Below are 16870 nucleotides of genomic sequence, written 5' to 3'. Positions count from 1 at the left end.
ATACTGTAATTGGAAAACCAGAAGACGTAATCAGCAATGGCCCCGTTTTGTTGTCTTTAACATGACAAAAGAACAATGAGACAAGCCACAACATCCACCACATTTTTTATTGTGTAAAACACACATATAGTCAAAACAAACAAGTTTCAACCAAACTTCTTAAAATATGAATTTGGCACAAGTTTCAGGAGGAAAACGCAACAATAAACTGACCATTTTAGATTTAAACAAACTTTATAAATATTTCAAATATATATATATATATATATATATATATATGTATGTATTTACAAAACAATTTAAAAGACAACCATAGCTAAATATGTTCCTTTAATTTTATATCTCAGCCATAATATCTTCTATTTATATCAAAGAGAAACCAAAAGAAGAAACATCTGATTGTGTCCCTAATACAAAATGCATGTGTGTGTGTGTGAATATGACTGAGTGGTTAAGAAGTTCACTTTGCAATTATGTGAATCTGGGTTAACACCCTGTTGGCTCCTTCAGTGATTTCTACATTAGCCTTAAATTGAAATAAGTGCCCTGAGAAAAATTAAGTAGACAGAAACTGTACAGACGCCTTTAGGGTGGACAATACCTGTGATTTAAGAGCCCAGCTTTGTCAGTGCCATGTTAATTCTATGGAATTAAAATGAGTAATTCCATTGATTAAAGAAAAAAAAAAACAAATGTGAGATCCTTCAAATAAACAAATGCATACATACATATATACACAAGTGTATGGAAGACAAAAAAATAAAGGAAACAGTTTTCATATCTTTTTGTAAAAATTTGGATTAAAAATCTTCATAACTACTAAAGTATATTTTGGAATCATTGCTCTTTATGGAAATTATTCCATATTTAACCAATTCCCTTCAAGAAACACTGAACAATTACGATTTTTTTTCTTACATAGCTACAGGTATTTTTGACTTCTTTTATATATACACACACACACACACATGCACATATGTGTGTCTATTATTCATTTTCTGTCTTTTCATAGGCTGGTATGAGACAAATGAATCTACATCCAAAATGCAGTTGACACTGTTTGATGTTTTTGACTACATTGATTTTAGCTTATACACAAATGTGTATGTATATTATGGAAAAGTTGAGCCTTTTTTTTTTAAAAAACATGTATGGATTAACTTTTTTGTTATTTTATGGGAGAATTTAAATAAATAATCACTAATGACAGGTCAGAAGATTGATGAGTGACTAAACTTCTAAGGAAGACATACAAGCTTTATGGATACTTAATACATAAAATTGTTAATGTATAAATACTGGAAATGAAGGAAGACAAATCTTTGGAAGTATTTTGTCCAATTACACACAATTTAAAAATAGAAGTGGCAGTTATATCCTGTTCTTTTGTTGTAAGTTTGCAACAACATTTTTTTAATGTTTTCCCATTGTAAACATACCAATAAAATAATATAATGATTTTTTTCCCACTTCAAAAACTCTTGAAGGAATCTGAACTTTGGTACTCCATGCTAATGCCATTCATTAATCATAGTATTCCTAATGTTTACAGCAGTGTAACATCCGTTATACTTAATTAATAGTCAGGTAGATTAGACCATTAAAAGTTCAGCATCTTTGACAGTACAGTGCTAGTGGCCAAACATGAACTGTCAACACTTCAACAACTGTGGTTCTCTAAAATATAATGGAGATTGGGGTGAAGAAAAGGAATGTAATGATGACAAAATTGAGTGATTTTTATATATTGTAATACTGAAAGGTCATATGGAAATGGAAGATAATAGTGAAAAGCTTTGTTAATACTGAACTGAGCAGATGCAGGTGATTAGTAATACACAAATGAGAAATTAATTAGTAAATCACCAGGTATTTGAACCAATGAAGAATTCATTTTCAATTCTGCAAGTAAATCCAGAGTGGTAGAAAATTAGAAAAGAAAGTAAGTACTCCAGAATTATTAAAGCTATACTGTAATATAATGTGACCAACCAAGAGTTGCACAAGTTAACTGAAACCATTTTCGCTAGCTGTGTGTGTTCTTTATACAGTAGAGAGGTAAAATTCAAATCAACTCGGTTTTCTTAAACCACACATTACAGATACCATCTACCTAGGTTTAATCACTGCCTTTTGCAGTACCATCTCTCACAGGCATGCAGCAGTGCTAGGCCAACATATGAACATGTGATGAATTAAAGCTTTGTTGAACTAAGTTTACCAAATATTGGTAGCTCTAAGCCATGCATGCAAATAGAATGCTACATTTGTTTGTTTTTTTTTTAATTATAGAGAGAGAATAGGTGCAAAGTTAAGGTCAACAGTTGAAACCTTGTCACATTCAATCTTATTTTAGACTATTTGATAATTTCCATTTTATGGTGGAGTGCAGAAACTCAAAATTCACTAATACTATCCTACAAACAAAGAGAAAAAGACATAAATTTATTCAAATGTTCGCTGTTCTATCCCTAAATGTAAACAAATATGAAATACCATAACTAGGGAAATAAGCAGATTATTTTAGAAATGAAGAATACTGATTTTCCATTTTAAAATTTGGTTTGTAAAGAGTCTCAAATAGGAGTCCACGTGGTAACTAATTGAGAGTTTGACAAAACAAAAGGAATGTCATTCTAAAACTGTATCAGTAAGAAAATCAATAGGGACAAATAATCTCAAAAATTATATTAAAAATTCTTTGCTATCTTAGTGATTCTGTATATTGAATATCAAGTAAATTTTTTCTCATATAGTTAAAGCAAAACAAAATCACCAGTTAGTAATACTGCCAATGTTTTATGTTAAAGAGTAAAAAATATATGAAAGTTCAAGTTTCTGACATTTAAAGCTAAGCAAAGAAGTGTGTAAATTAAAGTCCATAAATAATAATAAAAAAAAGTAGATGTATAGTTTGTAATGATATTCTCAAAGACTGTGTAGTTAAAGCTAATCATCAAATTCAATGATTCCATTGAATTTGAAAAGCACAAAAAAAAGTATTTTTCAGCTGTATTTTTAAGAAAATGTTTTCTACGCAAACGTGATACAGCATCTGACACAACCTAGTATTATAGTAGTCAAAAATATTGGATGGCTGTAAACTTTTCACCATCATCGCTGTATACTACTTGTGGTAATGTTACTGATACAGCTACATATTAAATGAGTTTTTAAAAATTTTTTAAAAAGTTTAATGTATTGAGAAATGAGATCAGTTTTTGTAAAATGTTAACTACAGACATTGAATAAATGGTAAATGGGAGAATTATAGACAATAATAATAATAAAAATAAAGATAACAATAACAGTATGACTGATCACAAGCCCTATAATATCTGAATTGAATTTTAAAAGGGTACAAAAGTGTACCAAAAATGTCTGGATTGACTGAATATTGATAGATGCACAAAGGAATATTTGTGGAAGAGGGTAAATGAGCAAGTGATGTTCATACACATTTGAAATGGCTACAACTGATATCTGTAACTAAGTCACTTATTCTTAATCTATAATGCTTTGACCTTGTTGAAATGACAACATGATTTAGGGGTTATAAGAACTGGGTTGAAATTAAAAACAAATTTATATGAAAAACGTACATATATAAAAAAAAAAAAAATTGCCTGAGTCCCAGTAATGGAGACAAATACACAAGTAATGAAAATGTGGTTCTTTTTGTTTTATGTACATATAAAATCATGAAAAAGGAATGGAATGGGGAAAAATAATTAATAGGATGTAGAAAATATTTAGAAAAGAGTGTGAATGAATGCTGCAGTTAAAAGAATGTGAGGAAAAAGTCTTTGTAGAACCACTAGGGTGGTTAGTTTTGGTTTTAGTAGATATAAGGGAAGATCCGATACTTAACAGCATTGCAGTAATGGTCCCAGCTAATGCCATGCTTTTTCTTACAGAGATTATAATCTCTACGCTCCCGTAAAATTAGGAAGGTTATACAAATGATGGGATAGAAATAAGGCACAATACTTCCAAATCCTAAAGAAAGAAAGAAAAAAAGAGGAAATATAACAAATGCAATAAATGACAATCAATAAATGAAAAGAAATTTATTTTATTAGTGAACTTAATTGATGATTGAAAATCTAAAAGGAAATGGAATGGTAAAAACAAACTTTTAATTATTTGATCAAGAAATTGACACTGCCTTTCATTTTTCAAGTCAATAAAATAAGTGCCAAGCACTCAATTTAATCAATATTCAATCTGATAAATCACTACATAGATACAGATCAACAAAGCAAGAAAATATTTTGTATCTATATAACATGAACGTAAAGGAGTGAGAGAGGATTAAAATTATCAATGATGGGCATTCACAAATGACATTATGAATCTTAAAATCTTAAAAATCTGACTGTATATATATATATATATGTAATAATCATTTAGGATCTGTTTTCCATGCTGGCATTAGTTAGATGGTTTGACTGGAACTGGTAAGCCAGAGAACTGTACCATACTCCAGTCTGATTTTGGCTTGGTTTCTACAGCTGGATACCCTTCCTAATGCCAACCACTCCAAGAGTGTAGTGGGTGCTTTTTGCATGTCACGGCATGTATGTGTATATATATGAGTCATCTATGGGGCTAAGCCCTTTATGGTTGCAAAACCATTGCTCACTCCATGACTGGACATATACTTAAATGCATGTATATGTATGTGTATAAATATATATGTACATGCTCATTTACACACGTGTGTGTGTGTATTCATCATTTCATGTCATTTTATTTCCATACTGGCATGGGCTGGATAAGATTTATCAAGATAGTATCTTGCAGCTGAATGTTCTTCCAGCCCTTACTTGTTTTTCAAGTCAGGTACTTTTCCTATAGCAACAATTATCTCTGCCTACGCCCCACAAGCAGGACTACCAAACGATCAGAAGGACCACTTTTATGATACTGAGTTTTCACACATTGCAACTGAAGAGCTAAAGGACATTGTTTACAGAAGATGTAAACAAGCACACACATTGTATGTACAAGAAGTGCTTCTGACAGTCTCCAACTAGCAAATTTCACTCACAATGTACCGGACAACCTTGCCAGCACTTATTGTGTGTGTGTTTGTATGTAAAGGAAAAATTTTCTAAAATAACCACATAAATACAACTTGAAGAAGATTGAAAGAAAAGTCACTTTAGTAAATGAAATAAAAGCCTCTTTTACATATTTCAGTGAGGAGTTACTCTTTCAATATAAAGCTTGTTTAGTCCTAGAAAAAATAGGGTCCTCAAGAAAATTAGAAAATGTCTTAACAGAATCAATTTGTGCCAAATGAGTTAGTTGATTTAAAACAAGGAAAAAGTAAGGAAGAGATATTTGCATTTATGTCTACTGAAAGCTAATGTTAAATTGGCATTATTTTTAATCAAACAGTTCTCTAGCTCTTGATATACCTGAAAAAAAAAAAAAAAAAAAAAAAAAAAAGGGCAGTTATTTATTTCAGTGACATTCTCAGGGGCTACCACTGAAGTAAATAAATGTTTAAGGCCAGTTTAGCAGGTAGGACTTATATTTGACCTGTGAGACCTGCACAGCTCACTGAATGTTAAATTTGGTAAGGAAACATGTAACTAATACAGAATCACTAATCTTAATCCTTGCCTATCATTAATAGGAACATAATAAGAGTAATAGAGATGGCTGATGTTGATCTTTTTCTTTTCTGCAAAATCATTCCAGTGGTCATGGATATAAAAGTAGTTTATTGTTTTGTAAAAGTTTGATTAAAGAGTATACAACTTACCACACGTAAGAGACCAGGCAACAGACATGATGATATCACCCAAGTAGTTTGGTTTGCGACAAAGTTTCCACCAACCCGATACGAGAAGGCGTTTACCACTTATTGATGGTATACTCTCAAGATCTGCAATAAGTCAAAAACATTGCTTACTACATATACTACTTACTATTTGACAGTTATAAAAACTAAGTTTTAGTTAATATTATTTGTTTCCAATATTACTTGTTCAGATAATGAAATCTCTTTTTAATGTAATTGGTCTACATATGAAAGCTCTTCTTTTTGAAGACTTCAAACAGGAATACAGTTCTCATATAATATCTTATTCTTTAGAGAATAAGAAGAAAAGGATAGAGGTGGAGAAAAAAAATTATGCTTACGGGCCATGCTGAGTTGGAATGGATCTTTTCTAAATTCATATTTCTGAGAGGTTGATCCACGGTAAATGACATAACCAACAACTAAAAAGGAAATGGGAAAATAACATTTAAAAAAAAATTTAAATGGCTGTGAATTTTATCCCTAAATTACTACTGAAAACCATCTTTGGACAACTCTATGAAAATGAGAAATTATAAAATTTTAAAGAATTTTGATACAAGAGGAGTTTAGTTTTAAATAAAAGTTTAACTGGTTTTGCACTTTACGAAACCACAATATTTTACATTTAAAAAAAAATACCCAGTTGAATTAAATGTCAGTTTTATAGCTGGAAGGACTAGGACAGGCATCGAATCTACCTGCTCCTACAGAAAACAAGTCTAACTGCAGTTAGCAGCTGGGAGAGAATCACACTGTCAAGATTGAATTTATTCACACAAAATTTAATGAGCTTTAAGAATCATCTGACAAAAATGGACAGAACTCCAATACAACAAACAATCCATAGAGAAGTATTTTTTTTATAAAATGTTACAGTGGTAAGGGAAGTCAGTACAAAAATCTAAAATATGTACGGTACACCATTAACATAGAGAAGAACCCATGAAGACTGGGTTTCTTCACCAAGGCCTGAAAATACTGAACAGTTCCTGATCCTTAACAAAACATAACTGAACCCCACATACAGGGGGCAAATTTTGAGAGAAGGTGTAGTTGACTTGTATTTATTTTATCAAAGCCAAAGCAATAAAAAACAAAGTTGATTCTGGTAATGTGTGAACTCAGAACAGAAAAGGATGTAACTAGGTACAATGCATTTCTTCCAGCTGCTCTACTGATTCTGTCTATCACAATCCTGCTAATAATGATAATAATAGTTTCAAATTTTGGCACAAGGCCAGCAGTTTCAGAGAAGGGGCTAAGTTGGTTACATCGACCCCAGTGCTCAACTTGTATCTATTTTATCAACACAGAAAAAGTATGAAAGGCAAAGTTGACCTCAGCAGAATTTGAACTCAAAATGTGCAGACAGACGAAATGCTGCTAAGAATTTTGCCCAGCATGCTAACAATTCTGCCAGCTCACTGCCTTCTAATAATAATAATAATAATAATAATAATAATAATAATAATAATGATATCCATCCTTAGTCAATTTGTTTATGGTTGGGAGTATCCTGCAAATAGACAATCAGTTCAGTAAACTTCTAGATGAGACTCACATAGATCCTTTTAAAAGAGTTGAATCCTGCACAGCAAAATAGCAAAACACATAAAATTCAATCTAAAAATCCTCTCACTCTGCAGTACCTTTTGAAGCTTGATGGATTGATCCATTTCATATTTGTACCATGATGGTACGTTGCTCTCAATAATCTAATTAACCCCAGAAAATAAAATACTAAAAATAGACAACTTATCATGTTTTGTCTTTGTTGTCAAGTGTGTTTGTGACTCATTGCTAATGACATCCTTTATAGCTGTTGTTTACTTTTGTTTTTAATTAAACAAAAATAGATTTTTGCAATGGAATGAATATGTGATCAACCCAGTACTTCGTTTGGCAAATGAGAAAAACCTAGTATCTTTGCAGCAGAGGAAATTATTGATGTTATTCATACTTTGGACAAAGAGTTTAGCCTTACACAGATAACATAAGTGATTCAGATACTCAGACTGCTGAAAGTGATGAGAAAAGTAACGATTTGGGTGAACAAATACAGTAAAGAGATAGGTGATAACTGTTATTGGCCTGAATTTTTTTGTGATTCTGTCCATTAGTTTGCCTGCAGTCGTTACTCTTGAGCTGTGTTTGTAACTATTTATTGTTTTTGCCCAGGAGCCCAAGTGACAGGTAAAATTAGACACAGAGGCCCATGTGTTAAAAATCCATGTAATTTTACATTAATGTGCATTGAGTTTTACTGTAGTAGAAGGAGAAGAGGAGGAGGAGTGAAAGATTTAATGTTTTGAGACCTTTCAGACAAGGGTTTCAACTGTTAAAACCTACTGAATTTTCCTATCGACTCATTATTGCAGACACAGACCATTACCAGTTTCCTCATAGTTTCCATTTTTCTCTTATTTAATGCACACTTTTCCATGCCAAAATATGTACTGTACACCATTAACATAGAGAAGAACCCATAACTGCACCCCACATACATGGGGAAAATTTTGAGAGAAGGTGTAGTTGACTTGTATTTATTTTGCCAAAGTATTGACTCTGGTAATGTGTGAACTCAGAACAGAAAAGTTTATTGAGGCAGAACTGCTATAATCAGATATCCTTCTTGTTGCTAACCCTTGCTTGTTTTCAAGCAAAGTAATATTTTCATATGGCTAGACATTCCTTTGCAGAATATTAGAAATGATTTCATTTATAACAATCACAAGATGTCAAGACAAGGAGACACAAACATACACACAAACATATGCAATGGACTTTCAGTTTTCATCCACAAAATCCATTTACAAAGTTTTTGTCAGTCCAGAGCTATAGCAGAAGTCACTTACCCAAGGTGTCACACAGTGGACCTGAACCCATATGCTTGGGAAGCAAACTTTTTAGCCACACAGCCTGACATAATATATTTCAATGCACACACATACAAACTCATACATAAGGCTTTACAAAAACGTTAAAAACTGTATGTAAAGTAACAACAAAATAACCTTTAGTTCAGATGATTCAAATAATGTGAAGAATTCTTACATTCCTGTAACTTTATAATTACACATACAAACCCATTCACACTCACACACAAAATGCCAAAAGTTAAAAAGCTTCAGTTCCAATTACTCATGTCCTAATGCACAAAATGTCACTAAAAGCCACACTGAGTAACAGTTACATCTTACAAATCCTATAAACAGGTTTGCTTGTATGCCAGACTTGGCTATAAAAATGAGGTGACAGGCAATGAATTATGTGCAACTACAAGCATACAAATTGATTATCATCCAAAACAGAGATATTTCTTTATTTCTTAGACTTAATTTCTTTAGTATATATATATATATATATATATATATATATATATACACACACACAGATAGATAAATAGGTTTGGCAACAACTGGACATCTACATTGTTAACGTTTGCCAATCTGATTATCTCCCTTGTGTGTGTGTGTGCGTCCTCCACCACACCTTCTTAGTTTGTTCATGACCCACAACTAAGCAGTTTGGCAAAAAAAAAAAAAAGGCTGACAGAATAAATTTCAGTTTAAAAAAAACAAATTAAGTAGTTGAGTCGATTCTTTTGAGCTAAAAAAAAATCATGGTAGTGCCCCAGCATGACTGCAGTCCAAAGACTGTAACAAGTGAAAAAATGTGTGTGTGTGCAGGCATAGCTGTATGGCTAAGATGCATGCTTCCCAACTATGTGTTTCAGATTCAGTTCCACTGTCTGGCAGTATTTGCTGGGGGTAACCAAAGCCTTATATGTACATTTAGTAGAAGGAAATGTATATATATATATGTATAATTCAAGTATAGGATAAAGTCTTTATAAGAATTTATCAGGCAGTTAGCATGAAAAAATCTCATAAGGGAAAAATCCATCATTTATTCCCTATAAATATATTTATTAATTTATATAAGGGCATTACTATACATGAATGCCTCACGCTAAGAGGGACTCTAAAGTCTAACTACCATACATGTTTGTGTGTATCCTTGTCTTGACATCATGTGTTGGCTGTAAATGAGCATTCCCATAATACAAGTGATGTTCATTTCCAGTGAACATGTCTGGCCATGGAGAAATATTACCTTGCTTGGAAACAGGTGGAAGTTGACAACAGGAAGGGTATCCAGCAATAGAAAAGCTGCCTCAACTAATTCCATCTGACCCATGCAAGCATGGCAAAATGGATGTTAAATGATGATGATGATTATATATTTGTGTGTACATGTGCACACACATATATAGAGAGAGACATACAGACAGAGAATCTGTTTCATTTTTACACTCATTCTGCCATGAGGTTAGACAAATATATTATTAAGGGCATCTGGTTTTACAACCAGATGCCCTTCTTGCTATTATCCCATACCTATTTTTCAAGTAAGGAATATCTTATTTCACATGTATTAGAAACAAGACCAAATTTTAACATTCAGATTCATTTGTGTACAAATATGTGCATGGGTGCACATGTACATACACACACACAGATGATAGGCTTATTTTAGTTTCCACCTGTTAACTTCATTCAGAAGGCTTTGGTCAACATGGTATAATAGTGCAAGATTATTGCAATGGGACAGAAGGGACATTGCAATGGAACAGAACCTGAAACCACGTGGTTGTGAAATGAAGTTCTTAACCGCACAATCATACTGCTGTATATTTACACACACACACATATTCAATTTAGATAACTTGAATATCCAGACAAATTATCAAAATAGTATTTCATACTTACAATTTAACACAGCAATGAGAGCCAATATATAATAGGGAAGCAGTACTTTATGTCGCACCAAGTAAAGTCCTTGAATACAGTAAACATAAGGAATCCATACCATATTGCCAAAAACTGCCATGAAACCATAGCCATCATGGAGAATATCCATACTGACTAAGAGTGTTTCCTGAAAATACAAACATCATAGGAGCCAATATAAATAACAAAAACAAAAATTAACAATCACTGAGAAACTAAATATGAATAAACATAAGCATAATTAAAAAAGAAATTTGATATTTCTCCTTGGCACACAAAAATAGGGTTAGAGGGTTAGACACAATGGAATAATGGAAGGAAAAGCAGTAAGAAAAGATTTACATGAAGATAATACAGTCACTTAGTTCAGGTGGGATCAGACTGTCATAGTCACAAAAGAACACAGATATTGATAGTGAGTAGATGACTGAGAAGGATTAGTGTGGAGGATCTGCTGAAGCCAACTTTGAAAGTCAAACATAGTTTCCTCAAGATCAATTAATTACTGGTAGCATATGTGCTGGACCAGATGACTGAATATATAAGATTCACTACCATTCTGTTAAAGAATATCAGAATAAATATAAAAGCAAAAGAATAATAATTTATATTCTATTCCTGGTTTTTTAAATGACTTCTTTCCAAGAGCTTTTATTCTTGTCCTTTTTTTAAGATCAAATTTTATATATACTGTCATGTATGGTACTTATTGCATTTCATTTTATTAGGTACAGTGAAGATGAGAGATGGTACATATAGCCTTTTCAGACCCACTTAAACTGGATAATAGAGAGAATTAGCCTGGCTATGAATATTATCACTAGAATTCATGGGGATTAGGTAGTTTGTATTAGCAAACTTAATGTAATAAATGTTAAGAGGCTACAAAGAGTGGCAATAATTTAGTGTTTGAGGAACAGCCCTACATCAGGAGATGGTTTTACATAGGTTAACATGGTTAATGCTTAGTTTCAATCCTACAAAGTTAGTGGTTGAAAGAGAAATCATACAAAAATAGGCATGCAACTCTAGGGAAGAAAGTTTGAGCAAAGTGTTTAGTATAGGACCAAAAGGTAAGAAAATCAAATGATAGCCAAGGAGGTAAGAAATTTATATAAGGATGGTATATATAGTCAGCAAGTCCAGAAAAATATATATTGTAATAGTAACAGTAGAAGAGACCAGGAGAACACAAATTCAGATTGACAAGATGGCTAAGGAGAGTTAGTGAGTGAATGATTGCTAACCACATAGATGGCTTTCAACATGTAAATCAACACGTATGTGAGTGTACCTGGTTAAGTTGGTGGCATGTTGAACTAAAAGCCAAAAAGTTAGCTGTTCATATCTATAACTGGTACTACAATATGTTCATGATCAAGACACTCAATTTCTAATGGCCCAATAATCCACTTAGCTGTTGTGTAGCACTTATACTACACAATACATTTAAAATAATTCCACCCCTGCAAAAACTGGTTCAGTACAAAGACATAAGAAATCAATCAAAAACAGAACTTACCTCAAACCAGAGCATATCAGCAATGTAAATAAGTTGGAAGATTGTAACAATTGCAATAGAGGGAGAAATTCCACCATCATCTTGGCTAGCTTTCAGAACAAGGCACATATCCATCATCAGCCAGGTAAGAAAACTCATTCGGAAATTCAAAATTTTCATATCCAAAGGACCAATTCGAGGATTCAATTCGTGTCCCATAAAGAAATCATGAATTACATTACCTATAATATAGGGAAAATCATGTATAGTGTTATCACATCAACATTACCACTACCAACAACTTAATTTCAATATGATACACAGAATATATATGAAAGCCTGTACAGTTTCACCACATGTTTTACAGTATTATTAGAATATGTTAGCAATGTTACATCATTAGTAATAACATTGTTAAACTGATATGCATTTCATAGATGGCAATGCTATATTCAGCACTGCAGCATGGATATAAAGTGGAGAAAATGGGTTCCTCCCAGCCAACTTGCCTAAATACACATGAAAATGATATTTTCATATAGTGGGACTACAATACAAACATATACATATTAGTTTGTATGTATTCATCACAGTGGCTCTTCCATTGTTGCTTATAAAATCTATATACACACGCAAAGACAATAATTGTAAAAAAAACATAATGAAAATAAAGTTGGTAATTAAAATTGTAAAGAAGGAAAAAAAAATTGGATGGCCACTTGACTTATGATGCTATTTGTCACTGTATTCCATCAGAGGGAGGCCCCTTATAAAATCAATAATAATAGATTACATGTTTTTTCTTCAAAATTAACAACACATACATAATGCATTGCAGCTAAACAACTTGTGTTTCATGATTTTCAGTATAGGTCTCTTAGAATTTAGATCCAACATTTTTGAAACAAAGCACTTCCATAATTGCTAAATACTGAAAGTGCAAATGAAATCATAGGCATTTTTTTTTTGTCTTCTGGACATACCCTATGATTTTTTGCCATTCTCTTTATGCTGAAAGGCCTAAACTACATCACTGCTAATTACCTGTGAGTGAGAGTGAGAGAGAGAGTGTGTGTGTGTGATGACTGCCAATAAAATAAACAAGACTGTCAAACTCTGGGTGGTTTGCAGATGAGTCACAATGTTAAATACAGTTGTTATAAATAAATAAATGAGGAACATGCCTGGGGAAAAAAAAGTAGTTTGGAGATATTTACCAGTATTGCCAGAAGCTGCAATTGCTGTTGGTGATGCATATCTGGACTTGATGTAGAATACAATGCTCAGAATAAAAGCTAGAATTGCTGATGTAATGACTATTGAAAATAATTTGTCATACACAAAAGTGATTGGCAGCTCTAAGTAGAGAGCAAGTCCAAGCATAGCAAGGACAACTACCAATGCAAAAAAACCTGAAAAAGAAAGAAAAATGTTGAAGTATGTGTTTGTGAAATATTTTGATATCACACATACAAAAATGGTCTGGGTAAACTGAAAACTATTAATTTGCAACAATTTCATATTTCAGAAGACAACATCCAAATATAAATTTAAAAAAAAAAGAAGTTTCTTTACTCAACTATGATAAAATAAGTGTTTAAGAGGAATGGATTTATCAGAGAATGGAAGAGAAATTAGTGAAGTAGTTGTGCAGGATTCCAACCATTTCTTCTGAGATAGCTGAATGCACTTTATCATAGTTCATCAGATTTTTAAAAAAGTTATAAATGAAGTGGAAATGTTAAGAGAGTACATCGTAATCACCATCACCATCATTATTCCACTTTGCCACACAGATATGGGTTGGATGGATCATCACGAACATGTCAGTTCTTATTAATGACCTTGTCCTCAGAGATTGCTTTGGGAATCATGTCTCACACACATTCCGGCTCTTGTCATGTTTTCTGTGGCTAGGTGCCCTTCCTATACAGAAGAAAAGCAGTAGATTTGGTAGATGGAAACTGATAAAAGCTTGTTGTATGTGTGGGTATACTTGACAAGCAATGCTGTTTATCTTCAGCTTTCTGTGTAAACAACAACAACCAGCACCACTCCTCCTCCTCCTGATGCCTGTTTTCCATGATGGCATGGGTTTGACAGTTTGATTGGAACTAGTAGGCCGGGGAGCTGCATCTGGTTCCAGTCTGTTTTGATGTGCTTTCTATGGCAAGATGCCCTTCCTAACACCAACCATCTCATAGAATGTACTGGGTGCTGTTTACAAGTCACCAGCATGGATGCTGTTTACATGTCCCCAGCACAGGTGCTGCCCTTCACATGTCACTGGCATGGGGTGCTGCTTTTTATGTGCCACCTTTTACATGTCATCGATGTCTCATCATCACTGGCCACAACTATGAAGCTTGATGTATCTTCTCAAGCACAGCAAATCACTAAAAGTCTTGGTCACTTGTCATTGCCTCTGTGAGTCTCAACATCTGACGATCATATTTCATCACCTCATTCCATGTCTTCTTAGGTCTACCTCTTCCACAGGAAGACCTACGAAACAGTTGAGGTTTGGTGGCAGGAAGGGCATCCAGCCATAGAAAATCTAGCTCAATGAATTGTAGGACTCCTGGAAAACTGGATGTTAAAACAATGATGATGATGATGATATAATACATTTAGCCTCACTAAATGATTTTTAAGGTTAAGAACTATTTGGTTAAGGAGAAGACAGAGATTCACAATTGTAATTCATAACAAATTTTCATCAGTTAGGATATCCTTAAAGAATAAGTCTTGTTTAGGTTTAGAGTTATGTTTAGTAGATACAAAACAAGAACAATAATAGAAATCATGACAGAATTTGTCAATGATAGAATTTTGTATATGTAATTATAACATGAGACTCAATCATATTTCAATTAGAAGTGAAGTCCTCATCCTCTAGCTACTGACCACATATACTCTCTTTTAACTTTCACCATTTTATTTTAATGGAGAAGATTTTGCATAGAAGAAGGAGAGGAAGTCTCAGATGGCATCAATTAAAGCCTGAAAGAGTTAATATGTAATAAGACTAATGCATTTGAATTAAGCTTTACTTCAAACAACCAAAATGGGATGATAAATCAATCATCGTGGTCATACAAGGTTTAGTGATATTACAATCAATAGTGTTCTAACTTACCATTACAGCGATAGGTCAGACGACCACCAGATGGTAAAGGCTGTCCTGTAACTTTTCTTCCCACTGGAATGATTGCTAATACTGACTGAAGCAGGAACCAACCAACAACAATACTGGCAGAGTATGGGTCAAAGTAATATTTCCAGTTCTTTGGTATTTTGGGTAGACTTGTGATACTGCACTGATACTAAAATTTCATAGTAGATTATAAATCAGTAATGTCAATAGAAAATGGACAAGAAATATGGGAAATAACAGTAAAAAACACATCTTGAACAAAGCTGGTATAAATGATACAAAAGTTAGACCAGATAAATTCTTTTAACAAGTTTACTACTACATGATTCTAAAGTCAAATTTCACCAAAGTTAAATATTTTTTATGGCTTTGTATATCAGATGATCACAAATTTTAGAGAAGTGTAAGAAGAATGAGCCAAAGAGAGAGATTCTATGCAGTTGTTTAATTTGTAAGAAATAGCTGTCAAATTTCCCTCAAATCACATCCTACTATTTTATGAAGTAAAGGAGACACACATCCAGGATAATATAGTCCTAGATACATCATGCCTTAAAACGGTGATCTGAGGATAAATAACAACAATAAATTGCTGGTGAAGGTTAACTGTTCTCTTTAAGAGATTCAGCTGAATTACATGATGATCAAAGCTTGCTAGATTACAGCAAACACTTGCATGATTTTCCATTGGAAATATCACAAACATCCTTTAGAACTGAACAACAGTCTTGGATGGTTTATCTGGTTTGTAATAGAAGAGATATTTTCATCAGTAGTTTTTCCTTGGTGGCATGTTAAACAAATTTACAAAACAGCAGCCAACCCCTGTGTCTCAGCCCGGAATGCTTACAAGACTAATGCTTTCCTTGCTGATTGTTAAACTATTTTGGTATTTATATTTATATAAAGAGAAATATATTGGTACGGAATTGATCTGACCTATGAAAAAAATTGATGCCAACACAAGGAAAATGTTTTTTTTTTTATTTTACCTTGGTAGTATGAATGCATTCAAAGCCTACAGTGACCACTCCTTCCCAGCATTAGCCACTGAACTTTAAGTATGAGGAGAAACCATCTCTAGTTAAGCAAAATGAAACACACAGGGGTTGTTGTAGGTAAGGATTAAATTTCTGGCATATTTCGGTTAGCAATCCAACATCTTTGAAATCGCAATCAAGATCTTACCTTGTGGCACAGCAGAACCAGGTAAAAGGTGGCGAGTGGAAATAAAATTATAAAAGACAAGGCACCCAAAACACTGCCAATATGTTTCTTTGGTGTCTTCCGAATTTTCTTTTCATCTTCAATCTTCACATCAGGAATTGTTTTGGTTTCAGAGATCTGTTTGATTTGGACAGTTTCTAACTTTTCGACAAACAATTTCTTTTCTTCCTTAATATGAAAAAGATAATTCAAAACAAACGATTTACAATAAAATAAAATAAAAAACTCAGGATAAATAGAACACAAAATTAGCAAATCAAATTATAAAAATTTCCAACTGTAAATTGCTGATTAACCTTAATACAGATTGGACTTTCATGAATTTAACTGCAAGTCTCATGCTCTCTTTTCGCATAGAAATTTTAAACCTAAAA

General features: G+C 32.9%; 1 protein-coding gene across 6 annotated transcripts in view; it reads right to left on the bottom strand.

Moving 5' to 3' along the window:
* The window catches only part of LOC106880238 (delta(14)-sterol reductase TM7SF2), a 31563-nt gene continuing 14693 nt past the window's right edge, over positions 1–16870 (bottom strand). For all 6 annotated transcript variants that reach the window (XM_014930101.2, XM_052971712.1, XM_052971711.1 and 3 more), the window contains 8 exons: positions 16458–16664; positions 15252–15438; positions 13330–13524; positions 12134–12354; positions 10591–10759; positions 6157–6237; positions 5777–5899; positions 1–3999 (listed from right to left, as the gene is read on the bottom strand). In XM_014930101.2, coding sequence (XP_014785587.1) covers positions 3839–3999; positions 5777–5899; positions 6157–6237; positions 10591–10759; positions 12134–12354; positions 13330–13524; positions 15252–15438; positions 16458–16664 — 1344 coding nt within the window. In that variant the 3' untranslated portion in view covers positions 1–3838. The remainder of the gene's footprint in view (positions 4000–5776; positions 5900–6156; positions 6238–10590; positions 10760–12133; positions 12355–13329; positions 13525–15251; positions 15439–16457; positions 16665–16870) is intronic.

This window comes from Octopus bimaculoides, chromosome 11 (assembly GCF_001194135.2).
Source record: "Octopus bimaculoides isolate UCB-OBI-ISO-001 chromosome 11, ASM119413v2, whole genome shotgun sequence".
Taxonomy (NCBI): Eukaryota; Metazoa; Mollusca; class Cephalopoda; order Octopoda; family Octopodidae; genus Octopus; species Octopus bimaculoides.
The sequence above is the reverse complement of the archived record's forward strand: the minus strand, read 5'-3'. Positions and strand labels throughout refer to the sequence as shown.